The 25115-nt window shown below is 46.4% G+C and overlaps 1 protein-coding gene across 2 annotated transcripts; it reads right to left on the bottom strand.

Annotated features, from left to right (window-relative positions):
• Window positions 1-2087: 2087 nt before the first annotated feature.
• Window positions 2088-24554, bottom strand: SLBP (stem-loop histone mRNA binding protein). 2 transcript variants are annotated; one of them, XM_077280203.1, is made up of 8 exons: window positions 24419-24554; window positions 14721-14855; window positions 14088-14195; window positions 11241-11303; window positions 9967-10107; window positions 7617-7766; window positions 6677-6728; window positions 2088-2626 (listed from the first exon to the last, which is right to left on the bottom strand). In XM_077280203.1, exons 1-8 carry the CDS (start codon window positions 24454-24456, stop codon window positions 2513-2515), a joined length of 801 nt encoding a protein of 266 aa, XP_077136318.1. In that variant the 5' UTR covers window positions 24457-24554; the 3' UTR covers window positions 2088-2512. The 2 variants fall into 2 exon arrangements, with proteins under 2 accessions (XP_077136318.1, XP_077136317.1); XM_077280202.1 differs by having other exon boundaries at window positions 2373-2626; window positions 14088-14225.
• Between the last annotated feature and the right edge of the window lie 561 nt (window positions 24555-25115).

The following is a 25115-nucleotide window of genomic DNA, read 5'->3' as shown; positions in this document are numbered from 1 at the left end:
CTGCAACCGATCACTGGCATCAGCGGTCTTACGGCATACAATGGGGCATAACTACCAAAGGCAGGAACACACTGAGGCCACAGGAGCAATGAACGAACCGGAAAGCAGTCGCTGCAAAGGAATAAACTCCTGAACCTCCCCCCTTTAAAGGGAATGTCATCAGTAAGTTTATAATGATTTTATCATATAGTATGTAAATTGTATTAATTTTTTATTTTTTGATACATGGGAAAAATTAGAAATCTTGCAGTTTTCATACTGAACTAGGGCTATTCTAGTGTTTTAGGATATCTTCATTGAACAGAGTGACCCCGTCTTTTGCAGTAAAGCATCTAAGGAGCATGTGCGGGTCATTGTGAAGGTAGGGGGCAGAGGTGAGCTGTGACCTCGCCTGTTGTGGCTGGTGTCATCAGCTGTGTAGATAGAGGAGTTCTTATTGTAATCCTGTCTGCGATGAGGCGATTGAAAACTTCTCGAAAGGACAGAAAGTACGAGTCTAAAATGGCCCCAGTGGCTGTGTGAAAGGTGGAAGATTTTATTTTCTCATTAGGCCCTGTTCACACCGAATTTTTTGCAGACGTGTCCAAGGTTTCCACCAAAATCCATCCTAGAAAGGGGAATCAGATGAACCCCCCAATGGGGTCATAAAATGCAGCAACGTGAATGGAATACAAATAAACGCAGTTTTCTCATGTGAAAGTGTCCCTTTAGACGGGCAAAGACTAAGTTTGAAGAAATGGACCCTTTCAGAAGAAAAATCAAAAAAGATGGTTCATTTAAACGCCGTTCAAGTCATTGCAATCCATGGCCCCTTCTGAATCCCATTTTTAGGTGGATTAGGAGAGAACCCCCAGATGCACGGCAGAAGTTTCATGTAAACAGAGCCATAATATAAATTTTAGTTTTATGGGGAAAAAAAATAAATAGTTCACTTCCTGATGACATCTCTTTTAATGTTCAATTGCCAACAGTACTCCTCTCCTGCCAGCAGGGGTCACTGCTGTGCAGCCTGAACTGTAATCTTCGGAGTTCACCCTGCAGAACTCTGCTGCGAATCTTCCAACCCAAACTTGACAGCCCAAAGCATATAATGGGGCTTTCAAGTTCAGGTTGGGAAACTGGCAGCCAGTCCATTGTGCTGCGACATCTGCACGATCCCTTAAATGAGAAAGCATTAACAGATACTGTGTACGTGGGACTGGGGCTGCAGAGCCGTCACGTGGGACTGGGGCTGCAGAGCCGTCACGTGGGACTGGGGCTGCAGAGCCGTCACGTGGGACTGGGGCTGCAGAGCCGTCCCGTGGGACTGGGGCTGCAGAGCCGTCCCGTGGGACTGGGGCTGCAGAGCCGTCCCGTGGGACTGGGGCTGCAGAGCCGTCCCGTGGGACTGGGGCTGCAGAGCCGTCCCGTGGGACTGGGGCTGCAGAGCCGTCCCGTGGGACTGGGGCTGCAGAGCCGTCCCGTGGGACTGGGGCTGCAGAGCCGTCCCGTGGGACTGGGGCTGCAGAGCCGTCCCGTGGGACTGGGGCTGCAGAGCCGTCCCGTGGGACTGGGGCTGCAGAGCCGTCCCGTGGGACTGGGGCTGCAGAGCCGTCCCGTGGGACTGGGGCTGCAGAGCCGTCCCGTGGGACTGGGGCTGCAGAGCCGTCCCGTGGGACTGGGGCTGCAGAGCCGTCCCGTGGGACTGGGGCTGCAGAGCCGTCCCGTGGGACTGGGGCTGCAGAGCCGTCCCGTGGGACTGGGGCTGCAGAGCCGTCCCGTGGGACTGGGGCTGCAGAGCCGTCCCGTGGGACTGGGGCTGCAGAGCCGTCCCGTGGGACTGGGGCTGCAGAGCCGTCCCGTGGGACTGGGGCTGCAGAGCCGTCCCGTGGGACTGGGGCTGCAGAGCCGTCCCGTGGGACTGGGGCTGCAGAGCCGTCCCGTGGGACTGGGGCTGCAGAGCCGTCCCGTGGGACTGGGGCTGCAGAGCCGTCCCGTGGGACTGGGGCTGCAGAGCCGTCCCGTGGGACTGGGGCTGCAGAGCCGTCACGTGGGACTGGGGCTGCAGAGCATAAAGAGCAAATTATTTCAATGGCATTACATTTTTTATGTGAAAAAGAAAAAATCCAGTTTAGGTTACTTATTAAAAGCAACATCACTCTGTGGCAATCTCTCCAAACATACAACCCTGCAAAGACTTTTCTTGGGGCTTGTGATCAACCCTGGTGTCATTAATATTGGACAACGTTTAACATCAGTACACCAGTTATATGACAAAAAAAAAATGGATAATTCCCAGCAACGGTCACCAGACGCATCCACGCCGAGCAGTAGGTAAAGCATTGACGGCACGGCTGTTCCAGTATGAAGTGCTCCATGAAATATATAGCTGCCGGCACCAACATCACACAGGACTGGATTGGCGTAAAGTTCTACATAAAGGCTGCACAACGAGCAGCGAACACGAGCTCCGTCCTCAGGGAGCCCTATATACAGGTATAGGAATAATAAAAAAAAAATCCATGAAACGCCATCAGCTGACACTTAACTGAGCAAAGTCATCGTCAGCGCCATCATTTAGGCAGGCATTTAAATCAAATCCTCCATCCGCTTCCACTTTCCTGACTTTGGTTGGAGTGCCAGAAAACTAAAAACAAAGAAAGGCAAGGGTTAGAGTCAGAGTATAGATAAAGCTCTGGGATATTACTGTATATATAGTTCTGTCCCTGACAATAGGCTGCTGTAGAAATGTCTGCAGAGTGTGAATTTATCCAATTCAGGAAGTTATTTTGGGCCAGTAAATGACTCGAAAAAGTTATGACATTGGATGTCTAGATACATGAAGGTAGTCTACTCCACTTCTATGCAGGCTCCGGCACCGAGCCCGCATCATTCCCCACAAAACATCTGATGCAGCAGAAACTCACTGAAAACGCATTTATCGCTTCATTGGGGGACACAGGTAGCCTTAATAATAATTTTATTTATATAGCGCCAACATATTCCGCAGCGCTTAATGCTGCTGTCACTAGGAGGCTGACACTAGGCAGTATACACCCACAGACTGGCACAATGCTCATCAGTTTTAGCTTAGTGTTAAGAAGGAGTATCCCAGATCAGTCTTTTCCCCTTTCTTTTTCCAAGTTTTTTCTGCAGGATAACTAGTTTCTCATCCTGTCTTGGGATATTATCCCATCATCTCAAGTGTTTCAGGGCGATTCCCAATGACCAGACCTTGTCTGTTCCCCACCCCTCTCCTTAGAGCGGGCCGGGTGGAAGACTGGGCCTTCCCCCTTTTAGGGGTCCACAGTTTTCTGCACCGTCTAGAACCATGACTGCAGGAAGGAGGATGCCCGTTATATTCCAGTGACCCTCGTGTCACCCAGGGGCTCCTGGTGTCATCCTCATCTATGAGGAGTCATCGGGACTCATCAGGTACTGTCCCCTACATTCAGGGTGGCAGGGGTGCATTGGTGGACTCTGCACCCAGCTACACCGATGCGTCACAAATGTTCCACAGCACCTTTTAAGTAAGTCCCCAGCTTCTCCTAGGAGCACACCGTCCGATCAGAGCGAAGCTTCCTGCTCACGCGCTCTCCCATGAGATGGTATATTTTTCCCTGTGGCTGGTCCACAACCACTTCCTTTCTGCTGGCCAGTTCACACCCTCCCCATTCAATGTGCAAAGCCCTCAAGGTCCCATGCCAATAGATTCTCATCTGCATGATGGATCTCACCTGGAATCATCCCAGGGTGGGTGGCAGTCTTCTACTCTTCCAAGAAACGTGGCTATCAGTGGTCTACGACACCTGGGTCAGAGATCAAGACCTCAAGCTACAAGATTGCATTCCCACAAGTCATTTTTTTCAGGTCCCATCCCCCAAGGTTCCCAGCTCAGGTTCCTTTCAGGCCATTTGCTCTCCCCTTTGGACAGGGAGTCATCGTACCTGTTCTTTTGTGGTTCTTTAGAAGGACTGTTCTCAGTCAGATTCTGGACCTCAAACCACTAAACTTCCATCACTACCTCTTCTTTTGGTAATTACCTCTATGGAACCCAAGGAGTTCCTCTCCTCGGTGGACATTCAGGAGGCCTAACCTTCAAACTCCAATTCTGCTCATTCGCGATTCAGGAGGAACACTACCAGTTCACTGCTCTCCCCTTCGGCCTAGCATCAGCCTCCAAGGTGTTTACGAAGGTGATGGTAATAGTTATGGCCATTCTTCAATCCACGGGGATAGTAAGGATGATCTCTTAATCAACGGTCTGTCCTTCCCAAGACTGTTGCCAGAGTCTTCAGGTCGCCTTGAACACTCTTGCCAGTCTCATCTGGATAGTCAAAACGGAAAAACCTTCCATGATTTCAACTCAACGCCTGATAATCTTGGGCATGCTAGATACCGCTCGCAGCAATGTCCTTCTTCCAGAGGAAAAGATCTCATCTCTGTCTGGAGACTCGCTGTGAGGCACCCATCTCCGCATTCTCAGAGGTTCTGCATGCTGGGGAAGATTGAGAGCTGTGCCTTTTGCCTAGTTCCATGCCAGCCACCTTCAGCTGAGCCTTCTGCCAGCTTTGGACAAGGGGTTATCTTCCCTAAACTGTTCCATTCTACTATCCAGTCCCCAACATAGTAGAATTGTGGGGGAGAGGATCCACCAAGGAGATCATTCCTTCCTTTCCGCTGGCAAGTAGTCATCACAGACACCAATCTTGGGATTTGGAACAGTCTTCGTTCATCACATAGTCCAGGGTCGCTGGAATTCTCGAGAGGCCTCTCTTCCCCATCAATTTGCTGGAAATCAGCAATCCACCTCTCCCTTTTCCACTGGCAGGACATCCAGTTTGCATTCAGACAACGCCACGGCTGTGGCATACATAAACTACAAGGGTGGAACGTGCAGCAAATGGAAAAATGGGTAGCAGAGTTCCTAAGTAGCCAGGGTCACTCCTCGGGTGAGTGGTCCCTCAACTACAGTGTTCGATCAGATCTGCCAGAGCTTGGCCACCCCTGACATATGCCTAATGGCAATTTTGTGGAATCACAAGGTGCCTTGCTTCATAGCCAGGTCTCAAAAGCCCCCTGGGCAATTGGTTTGGACATCCTGGTCATCTCATGGTCTCATTTTCTTCCTTACTTTTCTCCTCTAGCGGATCACAAGAGTCATCAAGAAAATCAAGGCACAGACAATCCACTTTTGTGTCTTTCCCATCCATCCTGGCTTTTCTCCAGTCAGGCCTCGACTCCAAGCTTTCTCTCAGTATCCCCCCTCAAGGGTCAGGTCTCTGCGCTGTCAGTTCTTTTTCAATTAAATCTGGCTTCTCGTCCCCAGGTCAAGACCTTCCTTCAGGGAGCAGCTCCTCTGGCTCCACATCCTCCTCCAGTAGACCCGTGGGGTCTTAATCTAGTTTTAAGCGTTCAGCAACCTACTTTCGAACCCATTCAGGACATTTCTTCTTCACTTTCCTGGAAGGTTGCCTTTTTGATAGCAATTACATCCATCAGAAGAGTGTCTGAACTAAAAGCTCTTGTCGCTCCTTTCCTCGTTCTCCATCAGGACAAGGTGGTTCTATACCAGTCCCTTCCTTCCTAAGGTGGTCTCCTCATTCCACATCAACAAGGACATCGTCCTCTCTTTCTGCCCATCTTACGTTCATCCCCCCTGAAAGGTCACTTCAGAAGCTGGACCTGGTCAGAGCTCTACGTTTTTACCTTTAAAGAATCGCTTCTTTCCATCATTCTGACACCTTGTTTGTCATCCTTGATGGTCATCGTAAGGGTCCTCCTGGTTTTAAATCTACCGCTGGACTCGCTCGGTTACACTAGAGGCATATTTTGCTAAAGATAGACCACCCCCTTCCAGGTGTAAGATCACTCCACCCAGACGGTGGGAGCCTTCTGGGTTGTTCGCCACCAGGCCTCCGCATCTTGGATTTTAAAGGCTACTACCATGGTAGTCTACACTCATGAAATCTACAATCTACATACCCAAGCTTTGGCTGATGCCGCCTGGGAAGACAGACATGTAAGTGGCAGTCGCCTGCCGTCTGTCCGTCCTATATTTTTCTGTCAATCATTCTGTTCCCTCCCTCGGGACCACTTTAGGATGAACCATGGTTGTGTCCCCCAATGAAGCAATAAAGAAGGATTTTTGGTACTCAGCTTAAAATCTTAGAGCCTTCATTGGGAGACACAAAAACCCTGCCTGGTTTGTGCCTATGGGCCTGTACATAGTTTTTTTCCTTTCTTCTACTGCTTTTTCACTGACGAGCTTTGTGCCAGTTGGTGGGGTGTACACTGCTGTGGAGCTATTTTTTTTGGATAGAGTCAGCCTCCCCTAGCCACAGCAGCATACACCCATGGTTATTTGTGTCCACCAACGAAGGCTCCAAGAAACATTTTACAGCGAGCATTAAATTATTCTTTTACCTACAGATTTTCAAATGTAATGCAATTCTATGAAGAAAATCCGCACATAACGCAAGTAAAAAACTCAGCATTTCCCCACTAGAGAAATTCACACTGCAGCATTCAAAACCGCACCCAGGTAATTTTACAAAAAACACAATAAGTACATGATTTCTACAAACTACATCCACTTTGCTGGAAATGTAAGACGCTGGATTTTTTTTGCACAGTAAATATGAAGTGTCAAACTCATGGTGGGAACGTATCCTCTAAGAGTTAATATTTTACTTACAAGGTTCTCTTCAGATTCATGGTCAGAGGTTGCGCACATCATATCTTCAGAACTGAAAAAAAAAATAGCAGGTGTTTTGTTGCGGCAAAAAAAAAAAAAGGCATTTAAACCCTCAACAAATTAGCATAAATTGCTCAAGAATTCTGGCAAGTTAGAGATGAGATTTTAGACACCAACTTCAATCAGGATGAGTTTAAAGCAATACATAATTGCTGTATCTACACAGTAGCTGCAGAAATCAGTGAGGAGGCGTGGTCTTTTCTCCCATGCAACACCTTCTGCTTCTGATTGGTGATCCTCATGCAGGGGAAGAAATACACGCCCCCCAGAGTTAACTATATAGTTGTATTTAATATATAATCTAAACTTTACAAGTTAGTATTTCCGCAATGGAGAGGAGAAATAAAAAAAAACATTTTTGAGCTCTGCTGCCACTCTTCCTTTAAATGCCACTCAAATTTGTTATCAATGATTGGAGCTTAGTCCTGCTTAGTACAGGCTATGTATATCATTGATATGTTATAAAAATGACAAAAAAATTAAAAATAAATACAAATATAAAAAGCTGTTAAACAGTATGGGGCAATCATTTGCCAGTGAGATATTCCAGTTAACAGGACAAGAGCCACTGATAAATGCTGTCCCCCTAGTGTAGAAAATCAGTGGAAGGAAGCCAGTATTTTTCAGCTAATTTCTGCAGGGGATGCCAACATGTTCTCCAGCAGCAGGACAATGGATATATTGTTAGAGGTGGAAGGACGACCCACCAAACAAGATCACCCTCCATCCTTTTCAAGAGTTGCAAGGTGTCTCCAGCACCTAAACCCCAACATTATATCATGTCAGATTTCAGAACACATGAGCATGCAGGTAATGCTAGGCAAAAATTGCCACCTCTGTTTATTGAAGGAAGTATAAGAAAAGCAATTAAGCTCCTTACAATGGTTGCAGATCGTCCGCATCCTCTTTTGGGGGATCCCATGCATGTAGCTGAATACGCCAAAGTTTAATCTGTTGGTCCCAAGATCTGCGGCTGTATTTCTTAAATTTATTTGGGGTGCGAGGATGAACTTTTTGCTGTCTTGATTGTCTGGCAAGAAAAAAAATATAGCACAAAATATTTTACATATAGGGCAAAGGAAAGCAAGTAACACATCGTTCTCTAGGAAGCAAAACTCAGAATTTCAGCCACCTAAATGGCTTCAGCCTTTTCCAGAGTTGAAAAATATTTGGACCAGCACATCCAAATTAGTGTGTACAGGTGTCAGCTAAGAAAATATATTTAAGTGTGTTTTTTTCTGTAGTTCTATAGAAATATTTCAGTTCTATTTTTAAAAAATATTCCATATGTACATAATGTAACGTTTACCCATATTTTATGGAAGTAATGCAGTTCCAATTTCCTATAATTATTCTCAACATTTCAGAGTAGCTATATTTTCCCTTGGGAATACTTAAGCTTTGCTTTATTCCTCCCAGAAGTGATCTCTAATGAAGCTTGGCCGCTGTCTGACCAAGGGAATACAAAGATGGAGGCCATAAGGCCCTTTGGTTCATGCTGCATACAGCCACAACCAAAACAGAATGTGTTTGTTGGAAAGGGGCTAATGTAGCAAAATAATTTATTTGGTGCACTTGACATGATAATCCCAAAGAGCCATAACAAGTCTCCATCTTGAACGGTCCTCCTACATCTCTTCCTGCTTCCTCTTTGACCGTTTACAATCTGACTTCCGACCGCACCACTCAGCTGAAACTGCCCTAACTAAAGTCACCAATGACCTAACCGCCAAGAGCAAGCGACACTACTCTGTCCTCCTCCTCCTGGACCTGTCTTCTGCCTTTGACACGGTCGACCATTCCCTTCTGCTACAGATTCTCTCATCTCTCGGCATCACAGACTTGGCCCTATCCTGGATTCTCGTCTTGTCTAACAGACCGGACATTCAGTGTCTCCCTCTCCCACACCACCTCCTCACCTCACCCCCTGTATCGGTGTTCCCCAAGGCTCAGTCCTAGGACCCCTACTCTTCTCCATCTACACCTTCGGCCTGGGACAGCTCATAGAATCCCACGGTTTGCAGGATCATCTCTACGCTGATGACACGCAGATCTACCTATCCGGACCTGACCTCACCTCCTTACTGACCAAAATCTCACACTGTCTGTTATCTCAGCCTTCTTTTCTGCTCACTTTCTAAAACTGAACATGGACTAAACAGAATTCATCATCTTCCCCCATCTCACGCTGCCCCTCCACCAGACCTATCCATCAATGTCAATGGCTGCTCACTTTCCCCCAGTCTCACATGCCCGGTGCCTCGGGGTGATCCTCAACTCTGCCCTCTCAAGCAACATATCCAAGCCCTTGCCTCCTCCTGCTGTCTCAAACTCAAACATTACCAGGATCCGCGCATTCCTTGACCGTGAAACCATAAAAACGCTAGTGCACATCCTTATCTCCCGCCTCAATTACTGCAACCTCCTACTCTCTGGCCTCCCCTCTAGCACCACTCCAATCCATCCTACACTCTGCTGCCCGACTAATCTACCTGTCTCCCCGCTATTCCCCGGCCTCTCCCCTATGCCAAGCCCTTCACTGGATTCCCATCGTCCAGAGACTCCAGTTCAAAACCTTTACTATGACATAAAAACCCATCCACAACCGGTCTCCTCCATACATCTGTGACATGGTCTCCCGGTACTGACCTACACGCAACCTCCGATCCTCACAACCTCCGATCCTCACAAGATCTCCTTCTCTGCTCCACTCTCATCTCTTCTTCCCACAACCGCATCCAAGACTTCTCCTGTGCTTCCCCCATACTCGAACTCTCTACCCAAACATATCAGACTCTCGCCTACCACGGAAATCTTCAAAAAGAACCTGAAGACTCACCTCTTCCGACAAGCCTACAGCGATCCTCAACCTACTGAACCGCCACACAACCAGCTCTACCCTCTCCTACTGTATTCTCACCAATCCCCTGCACACTGAGCCCTTGAGGGCAGAGTCCTCTCTCCTCCTGTACCTATTAGTGCCTCGTTTTTTGCTCATGTTTTTTGTATTTGTCTATATTTGCCCCCCTTTTTCACATGTAAAGCGCCATGGAATAAATGGCGCTATAAAAAAATGAGGGTCCTCTCTTCCTGTACCAGTTATGACTTGTATTGTTTAAGATTATTGTACTTTTTATTATGTATACCCCTCCTCACATGTAAAACACCATGGAATAAATGGTGCTACAATAATAATAGTGTTCAGATAAGTTACATAACAAAGTTATTACCTTGGCACAGCTTGTATGTATCTGTCATACGCGATTGTGTTCTTTCCGTAGTTTATCTGCTTTTGTCTCCTGGCAAGAATCGCTGGATCGGTTTCCATTTCTCCTTGGTTTGAAGAACTTTTTGATTCCTTTGAATCAGAGCTTTATTAAAATAAATAAATTAGGATTTTTCAAAAAGCTTGGAAAATTAAAGACAGAATTGAGTGCAACCAATATTGACCCAGTCTTGCTTTTTGCCACCAGGCTTTAACCCCTTTATGACCGGAAATACACTTCACATGTAGTGTCCCTGACTGATGCGGGCTGCTATGTACCACACAAGCGATCTGACAATCACAGCTTATGGGGACTATTAAATAAAGTAAATCCCACCCCCACTGAAATCAATTAACTGCATACATTTGTAATTACTGCATTCGGAAAGTTTGATGAAAATATAAAACAAATTAATCTAATTGCTAAATTGCGTAATGGAAGAAAAAAATATATCAAAAAAAGGGCAGATTTTTTTTGCAGGCGCAACATTGCAATAAAATGCAACAGGCGATGAAAACATGTTGTTATCTACCCCAAAATGATATATTTAAATAAATAAATAAAAAAAAAATCAGCTGAAAGAACAAAAAAAAACCCTCGCCCAGATCACAAAAAAATGAAAACATGGTCTCGGAAAATGGCAAAAGCAAAATGTTTTCATATAAATTTCTCGCCACAAATAATTAAGGCTTCCCATCTGCGTGCTCACGATGACCTGGAAAATCATTGACAGGTCAGTTTTACCATATAGTCAACATAGTAAATAGACCAAAAAAAAACACTAGTGGAAATTAACTTTTGCAATTTCACCACACTTGGAATTTGTTTGATTTTTACCATAAAGTATACTGGAAAATGAATGGTGTCACTAAAGAACAACATGTACGTAAAAAATAAAAAGGCTCCTCAATAGGTTGGAGAGAAAAAAATGGCCCAGGGGTGAAAGGGTCAATAGTCAAAGGATAAACAGTACAGACTGACTTAATGGGGTCTTCCCATCTTGTACAAGGTACAAGTATCAGTGCCCCGATGTGTCACCGCTGCAGCCAACCACAGACATGTCCAGCACAAACGCTGAGGCCAGCGAGTAGCTGCATCAATCATGTGGGTGATTTCAGCGCAGGACCCGAGAGCGATATCGTGGATAAGTAATGGTTACTGTATTTCAACACTTGCGTTTCACAAAAGCCCACAACACTTTTACCCTGGGACAGAACATATAGAATGAGGCCCCGTACCTCCCAGATGACAATCTTCGCTCTCTTGGTTCCACCTCATTAACAAGCAGTTTTCTTCTGTACCTGTCAAACAAAGAAATAAATTATTTTTATGCACTTTACTAAAGTTTCTTCGCTTATTTTCTTGTGGATGACATTTTTTTTCCACTTTGTGGGGGACAGATTGATTATCATCAACCAGGCATCTGCTCAAGATCCCCTTTGACTGTCAATCCAGTCCTCTTGTGAAGCTTCCCTCCAGAGGTAGCAGATTACATGTAACACTGCTCAAAAAAATAAAGGGAACACTAAAATCCCACATCCTACATATCTGCATGAAATATAGCAAATTTTATTCATTACTTAGTGGAATGTGTTGAGAATAAAACAAAAATAATCAACGTAAATCACAACTAATATCCCACGAAGGTCTGGAGTTGGAATGATGCTCAAAATCAAAGTGGAAAATGAAGTTACAGGCTGATCCAACTTCAGTGGAGATGCCTCAAGACAAGGAAATGATGCTCAGTAGTGTGTGTGGCCTCCACGTGCCTGTATGACCTCCCTACAACGCCTGGGTATGCTCCTGATGAGGAGGCGGCAGATGGTCTCCTGAGGGATCTCCTCCCAGACCTGGACTAAAGCATCCGCCAACTCCTGGACAGTCTGTGGTGCAACGTGACGGTGGATGGAGCGAGACATGATGTCCCAGATGTGCTCAATCGGATTCAGGTCTGGGGAACGGGCGGGCCAGTCCATAGCTTCAATGCCTTCATCTTGCAGGAACTGCTGAAACTCCAGCCACATGAGGTCTGGCATTGTCCTGCATTAGGAGGAACCCAGGGCCAACCGCACCAGCATATGGTCTCACAAGGGGTCTGAGGATCTCATCTCGGTACCTAATGGCAGTCAGGCTACCTCTGGCGAGCACATGGAGGGCTGTGCGGCCCTCCAAAGAAATGCCACCCCACACCATTACTGACCCACTGCCAAACCGGTCATGCTGAAGGATGTTGCAGGCAGCAGATCGCTCTTCACGGCGTCTCCAGACTGTCACATGTGCTCAGTGTGAACCTGCTTTCATCTGTGATGAGCACAGGGCGCCAGTGGCGAATTTGCCAATCCTGGTGTTCTGTGGCAAATGCCAAGCATGGTGTTGGGCTGTGAGCACAACCCCCATCTGTGGATGTTGGGCACTCAGACCATCCTCATGGAGTCGGTTTATAACCGTTTGTGCAGACACATGCACATTTGTGGCCTGCTGGAGATCATTTTGCAGGGCTCTGGCAGTGCTCCTCCTGTTCCTCCTTGCACAAAGGCTGAGGTTAACGGTCCTGCTGCTGGGTTGTTGCCCTCCTACAGCCCGCTCCACGTCTCCTGGTAGCGCCTCCAGCCTCTGGACACTACGGTGACTCACAGCAAACCTTGCCACAGCTCGCATTGATGTGCCATCCTGGATGAGCTGCACTACCTGAGCCACTTATTGGGTCATAGAGTCCGTCTCATGCTATCACGAGTGTGAAAGCACAACCAACATTCAAAAGTGACCAAAACATCAGCCAGAAAGCATTGGTACTGAGATGTGGTCTGTGGTCCCCACCTGCAGAACCACTCCTTTATTGAGGGTGTCTTGATAATTGCCAATAATTTCCATCTGTTGTCTATTCCATTTGTGCAACAGCATGTGAAATTAATTGTCAAAACAGTGTTGCTTCCTAAGTGGACAGTTTGATTTCACAGAAGTTTGATTTACTTGGAGTTATATTCTTTTGTTTAAGTGTTCCCTTTATTTTTTGAGCAGTGTATATATTTCAACACTGATATTACATTATATAATATAAGCAATCGAACAGGTACAAGTTTCAAAGTTCTGAAGGGGAAGGAAATTAAAGTGGCAAGACGAAAAATGTCCTGGTCCTTCAGATATAACAGATTTTACTAAAAAATCTGCTGCAAAACTACCTTTTACCAATGCAGATGATGCATAGTCGGTGAGCACCGTCCTGCAGACTCGTGTTCGCATTGTGATAGGATATACAGTATTTTGTAAGACACCTTTCCCCCCCCCCCCAAACTTGGGGGGGGAAAAATGGGGGTACGTCTTAGAAAGCGAGCATACCTTACCGGGGGGGGGGGGGGGGGTCGTCTCGGGCGGTTGCTGGCCGTTGCTGCAGGTGTCTCCGGTGCCCAGCGCTCTGCCGACATTTTGCAACAGGCCAGAGCCCTGGCACTTCACGTGCGCTGGTCTCCGGGAATATGGCCGCCGCATGCGCTGATGGTGATCTCGACAGAAGAGATTTCAGAGCTGAAATCTCATCTCTCGAGACCTTGATCACAAGATCACCATCATAGCATGCGCCACCCCCAGCCATATTCTTGGAGACCAGCGCACGTGGAACCCTGGAAGTGCCAGGGCTCTGGCCTGTCGCAAACTTTCGGCAGATCCCCGGGCAGAGCTGGACACCCACACAGCACCGCTGGGCACCGGAGACACCCTCAGCAACCGCCGGGCACCCAGAGACACCCGGCAGCAGCACAAGAACCCCGCAGCGGCGCGCCTCACATGGGAGCACCTTACTCATCCCTGCCTGCGGCCTGGAGCATCACCCCACTCCGGCCTCCTCCAGCAGCGACCCTGGGTCCCCGCTTCACTGCAGCCACCACCCCCGCGGTAAGCAATAAGATGCAAGGATTATAAGCAGCACCAAAATTTATTAAAAAATGTATTTTTCTTAATTCTCTCCTCAAAATTTGAGGTGCATCTTATAATCCAAAGCGACTTATAATCCAAAAAATACGGTAAACGGATTATAAACCCAAAAGGAACTGACAAACCATATGAAAACAGAAATGAGATATTGGACTTACTTTGCCAAGTCTTTCTCCACGGTTTCCATTAAGAGTTCTTCCTCTTCTACGGCTGAGCCCCAGTCCTTACATCTGGACACCGGCTTGTGGCTCTCTGGTGTGGTGAAGCTGATGGGAAAGGAAGGCCGAGAGATCAGCCTAACAGATCACAGATTGAGTAATGGCCGCCCATCAGTGCCAGGATTACAATAGTGCAATGCCTACATTGGCTACAGGCAGCTGACAGCAAGTCGGAAAATTGCAGAAAGCAAAAATAAAGTGTAAAGTTTGCAAATATATTTAACTTAATAGCACAAGCAGCAAACTCCCCAGTAAAGCAAGTTTGAAAAAAAATATAAAATAAAATTGCAATATAAAGCAGATCGTTCAGCAGCCATCAGGGTGGACCGCTCGATCCTCTGAGCTCAGTGATTGACTACTGATTGCACTATGACGTCACCGCTACAACACTGAGAACGGAGCGGCGGTGGCAGGGAGTCAGCACTGGACTCAAGGAAGGAAACTACATCCTGTTATTTTTGGCATTTACAGCATTTGGGAAGCTTTTCTTTAAGTGGAATACACCTATAATAGTGAATTTAGATTAAATTGAAATAAAGGAGAACTCTAATGATGAATGTACACTTATCTCACCTGTCGGGACGTTTGTCACAAGTGCTGGAAGGCTTCTCTTCATCAAATATCGTCTTCTCTTCATCAGTTTGGCGTCTAAAATCACCATCTAATCGGCGCTTTCGCCCCTGCGACCAGCGGGTGGGTGCTTCACATCTACAAGGGGGGACAGAAATATTTAATTTTTCACAGAAAATTAACCAAAATATATTTATATAACATTAAAGAGTGGGGATAAAATGTATTGCAGGGGACAGGGGTAATCTTTTAACCCCTTCCCGACCCATGACGCCACGTAGGCGTCATGAAAACCCGTGCCAATCCGACCCATGACGCCTATGTGGCGTCATGGAATGATCGCGTCCCTGCAGATCGGGTGAAGGGGTTAACTCCTATTTTACCCGATCTGCAGGGAGAGGGGGAGTGGTACTTCAGCCCAGGGGGGGTGGCTTCACCCCCCCGTGGCTACGATCGCTCTGATTGGCTGTTGAAAGTGAAACTGCCAATCAGAGCGATTTGTAATATTTCACCTAAAAAAATGGTGAAATATTACAATCCAGCCATGGCCGATGCTGCAATATCATCGGCCATGGCTGGAAATACTGAAGTACCCCCCCCCCACGCCCACCGATCGCCCCCCCCGTCCTCTGTTATGGGGTCCGGTCCCCTCCGTCCGCCTGCCGGCTCCCCCGTCCTCCTGTCCGCTCCCTCCTTGCCCAGACCCACCCCCCCTGTGCTCCGTTCCCCCCCCCCGTGCTCCGATCCACCCCCCCACCACCCCTTCATACTTACCGATCCTCCCGGTGTCCGTCCGTCTCCTCGCTGGGCGCCGCCATGTTGGAAAATGGCGGGCGCATGCTCAGTGCGCCCGCCGAATCTGCCAGTCGGCAGATTCCTTACAGGTACATTTTGATCGCTGTGGTAGGTTCTATCACAGCGATCAAAATAAAAAAATAATAAATAACCCCCCCCCCCTTTATCACCCCCATAGGGACAATAATAAAATAAAGAATTTTTTTTTTTTTTTTTTTCCTCTAGGGTTAGGATTAGAACTAGGGTTAGAACTAGGGGTAGGGTTAGGGGTAGGGTTAGGGGTAGGGTTAGGGTTACGGGTAGGGTAATTAGGGGTAGGGTTATGGCATGTGCACACAGAGCGGATCGGCCGTGGATCCGCAGCGGATCGGCAGCGGATCGGACGCGGATCGGACGCGGATCCGCAGCGGATCGGACGCGGATCCGCAGCGGATCGGACGCGGATCCGCAGCGGATCGGCCGCGGATCCGCAGCGGATTGGCAGCGGATCCGCAGCGGATGGGCCGCGGATCGGCAGCGGATCCGCAGCGGATTGGCAGCGGATCCGCAGCGGATCGGCCGCGGATCCGCAGCGGATCGGCAGCGGATCCGCAGCGGATCGGCCGCGGATCCGCAGCGGATCGGCAGCGGATTGGCAGCGGATCCGCAGCGGATCGGCCGCGGATCCGCAGCGGATCCGCAGCGGATCGGCAGCGGATCCGCAGCAGATTGGCAGCGGATCCGCAGCGGATGGGCCGCGGATCGGCAGCGGATCCGCAGCAGATTGGCAGCGGATCCGCAGCGGATTCGCAGCGGATCCGCAGCGGATTGGCCGCGGATCCGCAGCGGATTGGCCGCTGCGAATTCGAAGCAGTTTTCCATCAGGTTTACAGTACCATGTACACCTAAGGAAAACCAAATCCGCTGTGCCCATGGTGCGGAAAATTCCGTGCAGAAACGCTGCGTTGTATTTTCCGCAGCATGTCAATTCTTTGCGCGGATTCCGCAACGTTTTACACCTGTTCCTCAATAGGAATCCGCAGGTGAAATCCGCACAAAAAAACACTGGAAATCTGCTGTAAATCCGCAGGTAAAACGCAGTGCCTTTTACCTGCAGATTTTTCAAAAATCGTGCGGAAAAATCTCACACGAATTCGCAACGTGGGCACATAGCCTTAGGGTTAGGGTTGGAATTAGAGTTAGGGTTGGAATTAGGGCTAGGGTTTGAAATAGGGTTAAGATTAGGCTTGTGGTTAGGGTTACGGATAGGGTTAGGGGTGTGTTGGGGTTACAGTTGTGGTTAGGGTTGGGATTAGGGCTACGGTTGGGATTAGGGTTAGGATTAGGGTTGGAATTAGGGTTACGGGTGTGTTGCGGTTAGGGTTGTGGTTAGGGGTGTGTTGGGGTTAGGTTTGTGATTAGGGTTATGGCTACAGTTGGGATTAGGATTAGGGGTGTGTTGGGGTTAGTGTTGAAGTTAGAATTGAGGGGTTTCCACTGTTTAGGCACATCAGGGGTCTCCAAACGCAACATGGCGCCACCATTGATTCCAGCCAATCTTGCATTCAAAAAGTCAAATGGTGCTCCCTCCCTTCCAAGCCCCGACGTGCGCCCAAACAGTGGTTTACCCCCACATTTGGGGTACCAGCGTACTCAGGACAAACTGGGCAACAACTGTTGGGGTCCAATTTCTCCTGTTACCCTTGCAAAAATAAAAAATTACTTGCTAAAACATAATTTTTGAGGAAAGAACAATTATTTTTTATTTTCACGGCTCTGCGTTATAAACTTCTGTGAAGCACTTGGGGGTTGAAAGTGCTCACCACACATCTAGATAAGTTCCTTCGGGGGTCTAGTTTCCAAAATGGGGTCACTTGTGGGGTGTTTCTACTGTTTAGGCACATCAGGGGCTCTGCAAATGCAATGTGACGCCCGCAGACCATTCCATCAAAGTCTGCATTTCAAATGTCACTACTTCCCTTCCGAGCCCTGACGTGCGCCCAAACAGTGGTTTACCCCCACATATGGGGTATCAGCATACTCACAACAAACTGGGCAACAAATATTGGGGTCCAAATTCTCCTGTTACCCTTGTGAAAATAAAAAATTGCTTGCTAAAACATCTTTTTTGAGGAAAGAAAAATGATTTTTTATTTTCACGGCTCTGCGTTGTAAACTTCTGTGAAGCACTTGGGGGTTGAACGTGCTCACCACACATCTAGATAAGTTCCTTCGGGGGTCTAGTTTCCAAAATGGGGTCACTTGTGGGGTGTTTCTACTGTTTAGGCACATCAGGGGCTCTGCAAATGCAATGTGACGCCCGCAGACCATTCCATCAAAGTCTGCATTTCAAATGTCACTACTTCCCTTCCGAGCCCTGACGTGCGCCCAAACAGTGGTTTACCCCCACATATGGGGTATCAGCATACTCACAACAAACTGGGCAACAAATATTGGGGTCCAAATTCTCCTGTTACCCTTGTGAAAATAAAAAATTGCTTGCTAAAACATCTTTTTTGAGGAAAGAAAAATGATTTTTTATTTTCACGGCTCTGCGTTGTAAACTTCTGTGAAGCACTTGGGGGTTGAACGTGCTCACCACACATCTAGATAAGTTCCTTGGGGCGTCTAGTTTCCAAAATGGGGTCACTTGTGGGGGGTTTCTACTGTTTAGGCATATCAGGGGCTCTGCAAACGTAACATGATGCCCGCAGACCATTCCATCAAAGTCTGCATTCCAAAACGTCACTACTTCCCTTCCGAGCCCCGGCATGTGCCCAAACAGTGGTTTACCCCCACATATGGGGTATCAGCGTACTCAGGAGAAACTGGACAACAACTTTTGGGGTCCAATTTCTCCTGTTAGTCTTGCAAAAATAAAAAATTCTGGGCTAAAAAAATATTTTTGAGGAAAGGAAACACATTTATTATTTTCACGGCTCTGCGTTATAAACTTCTGTGAAGCATTTGGGGGTTCAAAGTGCTCACCACACATCTAGATAAGTTCCCTTGGGGGTCTAGTTTCCAAAATGGAGTCACTTGTGGGGAGTTCCTACTGTTTAGGCACATCAGGGGCTCTGCAAACGCAACCTGATGCCCGCAGAGCATTCCATCAAAGTCTGCATTTCAAAACGTCACTACTTCCCTTCCGAACCCCGACGTGTGCCAAAACAGTGGTTTACCCCCACATATGGGGTATCAGCGTACTCAGGAGAAACTGGTCAACAACTTTTGGGGTCCAATTTCTCCTGTTACTCTTGCAAAAATAAAAAAATTCTGGGCTAAAAAATATTTTTGAGGAAAGGAAACACATTTTTTATTTTCACGGCTCTGCGTTATAAACTTCTGTGAAGCACTTGGGGGTTCAAAGTGCTCACCACACATCTAGATTAGTTCCTTGGGAGGTCTAGTTTCCAAAATGGGGTCACTTGTGCGGGAGCTCCAATGTTTAGGCACACAGGGGCTCTCCAAACGCGACATGGTGTCCGCTAATGATTGGAGCTAATTTTCCATTCAAAAAGCCAAATGGCGTGCCTTCCCTTCCGAGCCCTGCCGTGCGCCCAAACAGTGGTTTACCCCCACATATGGGGTATCACCGTACTCAGGACAAACTGGACAACAAAATTTGGGGTCCAATTTCTCCTATTACCCTTGGGAAAATAAAAAATTCTGGGCTAAAAATCATTTTTGAGGAAAGAAAAATTATTTTTTTATTTTCACGGCTCTGCGTTATAAACTTCTGTGAAGCACCTGGGGGTTCTAAGTGCTCACTATGCATCTAGATAAGTTCCTTGGGGGGTCTAGTTTCCAAAATGGGGTCACTTGTAGGGGAGCTCCAATGTTTAGGCACACAGGGGCTCTCCAAACGCGACATGGTGTCCGCTAACGATTGGAGCTAATTTTCCATTCAAAAAGTCAAATGGCACGCCTCCCCTTCCGAGCCTTGCCATGCACCCAAACAGTGGTTTACCCCCACATATGAGGTATCGGCATACTCAGGAGAAATTGCCCAACAAATTTTAGGATCCATTTTATCCTGTTGCCCATGTGAAAATAAAAGAATTGAGGCTAAAAGAAATTTTGTGTGAAAAAAAAGTACTTTTTCATTTTTGCGGATCAATTTGTGAAGCACCTGGGGGTTTAAAGTGCTCACTATGCCTCTAGATGAGTTCCTTGGGGGGTCTAGTTTCCAAAATGGGGTCACTTGTGGAGGAGCTCCAATGTTTAGGCACACAGGGGCTTTCCAAACGCGACATGGTGTCCGCTAACGATGGAGATAATTTTTCATTCAAAAAGTCAAATGGCGCTCCTTCCCTTCCGAGCCTTACCATGTGCCCAAACAGTGGTTTACCCCCACATGTGAGGTATTTGTGTACTCAGGAGAAATTGCCCAACAAAATTTAGGATCCATTTTATCCTGTTGCCCATGTGAAAATGAAAAAATTGAGGCTAAAATAATTTTTTTGTGAAAAAAAAGTACTTTTTCATTTTTACGGATCAATTTGTGAAGCACCTGGGGGTTTAAAGTGCTCACTATGCTTCTAGATAAGTTCCTTGGGGGGTCTAGTTTCCAAAATGGGGTCACTTGTGGGGGAGCTCCAATGTTTAGGCACACGGGGGCTCTCCAAACATGACATGGTGTCCGCTAAAGATTGGAGCCAATTTTTCATTCAAAAAGTCAAATGGCGCTCCTTCCCTTCCAAGCCCTGCCGTGCGCCCAAACAGTGGTTTACCCCCACATATGAGGTATCAGCGTACTCAGGACAAATTGGACAACAACGTTCGTGGTCCAGTTTCTCCTTTTACCGCTGGGAAAATAAAAAAATTGTTGCTAAAAGATCATTTTTGTGACTAAAAAGTTAAATGTTCATTTTTTACTTCCATGTTGCTTCTGCTGCTGTGAAACACCTGAAGGGTTAATAAACTTCTTGAATGTGGTTTTGAGCACCTTGAGGGGTGCAGTTTTTAGAATGGTGTCACTTTTGGGTATTTTCAGCCATATAGAACCCTCAAAATGACTTCAAATGTGAGGTGGTCCCTAAAAAAAATGGTTTTGTAAATTTTGTTGTAAAAATGAGAAATCACTGGTCAAATTTTAACCCTTATAACTTCCTAGCAAAAAAAAAAATTGTTTCCAAAATTGTGCTGATGTAAAGTAGACATGTGGGAAACGTTATTTATTAACTATTTTGTGTCACATAACTCTCTGGTTTAACAGAATAAAAATTCAAAATGTGAAAATTGCGAAATTTTCAAATTTTTTGCCAAATTTCCGTTTTTTTCACAAATAAACTCAGAAATTATCGACCTAAATTTACCACTAACATGAAGCCCAATATGTCACGAAAAAACAATCTCAGAATCGCTAGGATCCGTTGAAGCGTTCCTGAGTTATTACCTCATAAAGGGACACTGGTCAGAATTTCAAAAAACGGCAAGGTCATTAAGGCCAAAATAGGCTGGGTCATGAAGGGGTTAAATGCAACAGGCAAGCATGTCAGACATTTAGGTAAAAAAAAAAAAAGAAGAGGGACTTAAATGTGGCAACCATCACACGATATAAACCATGAGTTTCCATGGCAGATGAGGACCATCTGAGAGACCCCAGTATTTGCCATGCTAGAAATTAGCTTGATTTCATAAAAGTTCCTCAATTTAACACTGCTGCAGTAGTGTGGCATCGCGGTATACTGAATAAGCGAGTAAGATTGCAGGATTAAGTTCTTAAAAAGGGAATAAGGAAAAAAAGATATTGGTATAAATTGCTTTCTCCTATCCCACCCCAAAGAGTGCGTGTGTATGCATATTCTTATTTTTTTTACCCATCTACTGTATATATTTTTTTCTCTACCTATATAAAATTATATAATCGGTAAAACACAGATGGTTTATTAACATCTAATTTTTTTTCTCAATAAATTAAACAAAGGGCTGTGTGGAGTCGGCGTCCATTTTGGTGGTCGGAATAAAATGGACAGACCCCCCCAAAATATAACAAATTGGATGCAGCACTACAATGCAGGAAGTGCTGTGCTTTCATAAGAATTTGGGAACGTTATGAAATGTCCTATAAATGTCTGTTCTGTCCTTGATTAAGGATCTTGGCTTTTAGGGGAGACAAATCTGTGCTGCACTTTGTGCACATGTTCAATAGTGATTAAGGCAGGGCTGTGGAGTGGTAGAGATGAATCTGTGCTGCACTTTATGTACATGCCCAGTAGTGAATGGGGCAGGGCTGTGGGGTCGTAGATGAGATGAATCTGTGCTGCACTTTATGTACATGCTCAGTAGTGAATGAGGCAGGGCTGTGGGGTCGTAGATGAATCTGTGCTGCACTTTATGTACATGCTCAGTAGTGAATGAGGCAGGGCTGTGGGGTCATAGATGAATCTGTGCTGCACTTTATGTACATGCTCAGTAGTGAATGAGGCAGGGCTGTGGGGTCGTAGATGAATCTGTGCTGCACTGTGTACATGCTCAGTAGTGACCAGGGCAGGGGAGTCGGAGGTTTGGCTTACCTACTCCACAGCCATGGAACAAAGAAAATTTGGCAGCACCATAATGCTAAGTTAGCATATATACTCGAGTATAAGCCGACCCGAGCATAAGGCTACTTTCACACTTCCGTCTTCTGGGCTCCGTCACAATCAGTCGTTATGGGCAAAAAAACAGATCCTGCAAAAGTGCTTGCAGGATGTGTTTTTTGCCCATAGACTTGTATTAGCGACGGATCTTCACAAGTCGCATCCATCGTGTTTTGGCGGACCCAGCGCACAAAAAAAGTTCAATGTAACTTTTTCTGTGCGACGTGTCCGCCATTTCCGACCGCGCATGCGTGGCCGGAAATCCGCCCCCCTCCATCACACTGGGCAGCGGATGCGTTGTGAAACTGCATCCGCTGTCCATGTTGCGCTAAATTTAGCACAACGTCCGACGGTACGTCAGGCCGACTGTTTGCGACGGCCCCGTACCGACGGAAGTGTGAAAGTAGCCTTAGCCGACCCCCCTAATTTTGCCACAAAAAACTAAGAAAACTTAATGACTCGAGTATAAGCCTAGGGTGGGAAATGCAGCAGCTACCGGTAAATGTCAAAAGTAAAAAAAGATACCAATGAAAGTAAAATTAATTGAGACATCAGTAGGTTAAGTGTTTTTGAATATCCATATTGAAACAGGAGCCCCATATAATGCTCCATACAGTTTATGATGGCCCCATAAGATGCTCCATATTAAAATATGCCCCATATAATCATGCATAAAGGTTAATAATGGCCCCATAAGATGCTCCATAAAAATATTTGCCCCATATAGTGCTGCAGAAACGTTATGGCCCCATAAGATGCTCCTTACAGACCCCATCTGCTGTTGCTGCGATATATAAAAAAAAAAAAATCACATACCTCTCCGTCGCTCAGGCCCCCGGCACTTTCAATATTCACCTGCTCCTCCTTCTGGCGCCGCTCCATCTTCAGCACTGATGTTCAGGCAGAGGATGCGCACTAACCACGTCATCGCACCCTCTGTCCTGAGCGTCACTGCAGAAGACGCTGAAGATGGAGCGGCACCGGAAGGAGGAGCAGGTGAATATCACGCAGTGCTCCCCGTTATACTCACCTGCTCCTGGTGCGGTGCAGTCCCTGCTTCCCCGGCGCTGCTGCTTCTCCCTGTACTGAGCGGTCACCGTTACCGCTCATTACAGTAATGAAAATGCGGCTCCACCCCTATGGGAGCTGGAGCCACATGTTCATTACTGTAATGAGCGGTACCATGTGACCGCTCAGTACAGGAAGAAGCTGGGGCGCCAGGAGCAGGTGAGAATCATTAGACAGCCCCCGCCGACCCCCTGGGACAATGACTCAAGTATAAGCCGAGAGGGGGACTTTCAGCCCCCCCCCCAAAACTGGGCTGAAAATCTCGGCTTATACTCGAGTATATACGGTACTTTTAGTGTGCAAATAAACAACAAATTTTAAGGCTTTATTTCACCTGACTGATTATTTGGCCTGTTTTCAGCTCATTATGATAAAGCGGATGGTGTTTTAATCCAAACTACAGGTCGTCCCTCCAAAAAACACGGCTACGGCACAAGTTATGGCTCAAGGAGGAAGCACGAGTTTATCACAAAAAGTTTACTAAGGCCATGTTCACATGTGGTTTCTTTCTACAGGCAAAACCTGCTCTCTTGGCAATAAAGAAGCCGCATTACAAATAGCACGTCTTTTGCTGCCTCTTGTGCATGCTGATAACATTTAGTGCCCCCCCCCTTCATGATGTAACTTTTAATATTCTTGCACTAAAAACCTGATACCGGAGTTTTTTCTCTCTATGGGTGAAAAAAAACCCACTGCAAAAACACTGAAGGGACATGTTGCAGTTTTCCAACATCAGTCAAGAAAAAAAAAACTTGCACGAGATCCGAAATCTCAGCTTTTGCTGGTTCTGTAAAATTTGCATTAAAAAAAAGGCAAAAAACGCACTGGTGTGAACATAGCCTAATAGTTTCTTACCGTACTCTTACTACAGAGGCCTGTAGAGGAAACATGCCTTCCCCTCAGATACACAACAATGGACGGCACCTTAAAGGAGCACTTACAGCCATGCATAGCCACTCTTAAAGGGATTGTCCAAATTGCAGATAGTGACTAAAAGGGGATTTACAAAAAGGTTCTAAAAACGGATTGGGACCATTAATAGGGAGCAGATCCCGGCCTACAGAGGCGGTGGGGACACAGCCACTATTTCAGCCCCCAAGTTCACAAACTTTCCTTTAGGGCGCCTAAAAATCATTGTGTTTACCCTTTATAACCATTTGAGTGTAACTGAACATTTGTAATAAAGTTATTGAAAAAAAAAAAAAAAAACAACAACCAGGGCATAGTAACGCCGTTATAGAGAAAGCATGTTCCCCTCCCGAGCACACAACTTACCGGCGGCCGTCAGCGCGGTTTTCCCGGTGTCTGTACATGACTACAATACTTCCTACACAACCAGCCTCACGACGCGTCTCTCTCCACCTACTAAGCGAAGCGCGCCAGAAACCGAGCCTTTAACTGACCATGCCAGAATATACCACTGCTGAGCAACCGAAGGGGGAGTTCAAATAAATATACACTCCCTCAAACACTTTTTTTTTTATTTTTCAGACTCAGTTTTATAAACTTAAAATATTTTAGAAATAACTAAAATTTGCTGATGAATTTGAAGATTTATCTGCACTAAAACAAAACATTCTAGGGTAATAGATATACATGCCACCCCTCAAAAACAAATGCTTTTGGAATGTTCCACACGCTGCGCAGTGTTCCGGGAAAGATGAAAGGCTATTGGTTCGATCTCGTTGGTGGGTGGGAACGGAAGCGGCTGGTTCTCTCACCTGATTGGTTGTTAGGGATTTGTGGCCGTGTTGAGTTTTGAAGAGATTCCCCGCCATAATACTAGCAGGTTTTTTTTATTATTATTATTTTGGCGCTAAAATAAAAGGAAAGAGACAAGTAGTAAATAAAGGCGTATAAATGATGGCTTACTGACATAGTGTTCTACCTGCTATAAGTCAGCTGGGGGTTTATTATTGAGGTTCATGGCAGCGTCTGTCGCTTGTATAGGGCATTGTTCACATTGCGTTTT

Source organism: Ranitomeya variabilis, chromosome 1 (assembly GCF_051348905.1).
Source record: "Ranitomeya variabilis isolate aRanVar5 chromosome 1, aRanVar5.hap1, whole genome shotgun sequence".
Taxonomy (NCBI): Eukaryota; Metazoa; Chordata; class Amphibia; order Anura; family Dendrobatidae; genus Ranitomeya; species Ranitomeya variabilis.
This window is presented reverse-complemented; position numbering and strand designations above follow the sequence as displayed.

What these genes read in the sequence shown, in the direction of transcription:
- SLBP (XM_077280202.1), bottom strand. Translation starts at nt 24,456, where the DNA reads ATGTACAGACACCGGGAAAACCGCGCTGACGGCCGCCG. An exon ending in TGTGACAAACGTCCCGACAG is followed by an intron (nt 14,226 to 14,720) that starts GTGAGATAAGTG and finishes GTGATCTGTTAG; the next exon opens with GCTGATCTCTCGGCCTTCCT. An exon ending in ATGAATCTGAAGAGAACCTT is followed by an intron (nt 2,627 to 6,676) that starts GTAAGTAAAATA and finishes CTTTGTTTTTAG; the next exon opens with TTTTCTGGCACTCCAACCAA.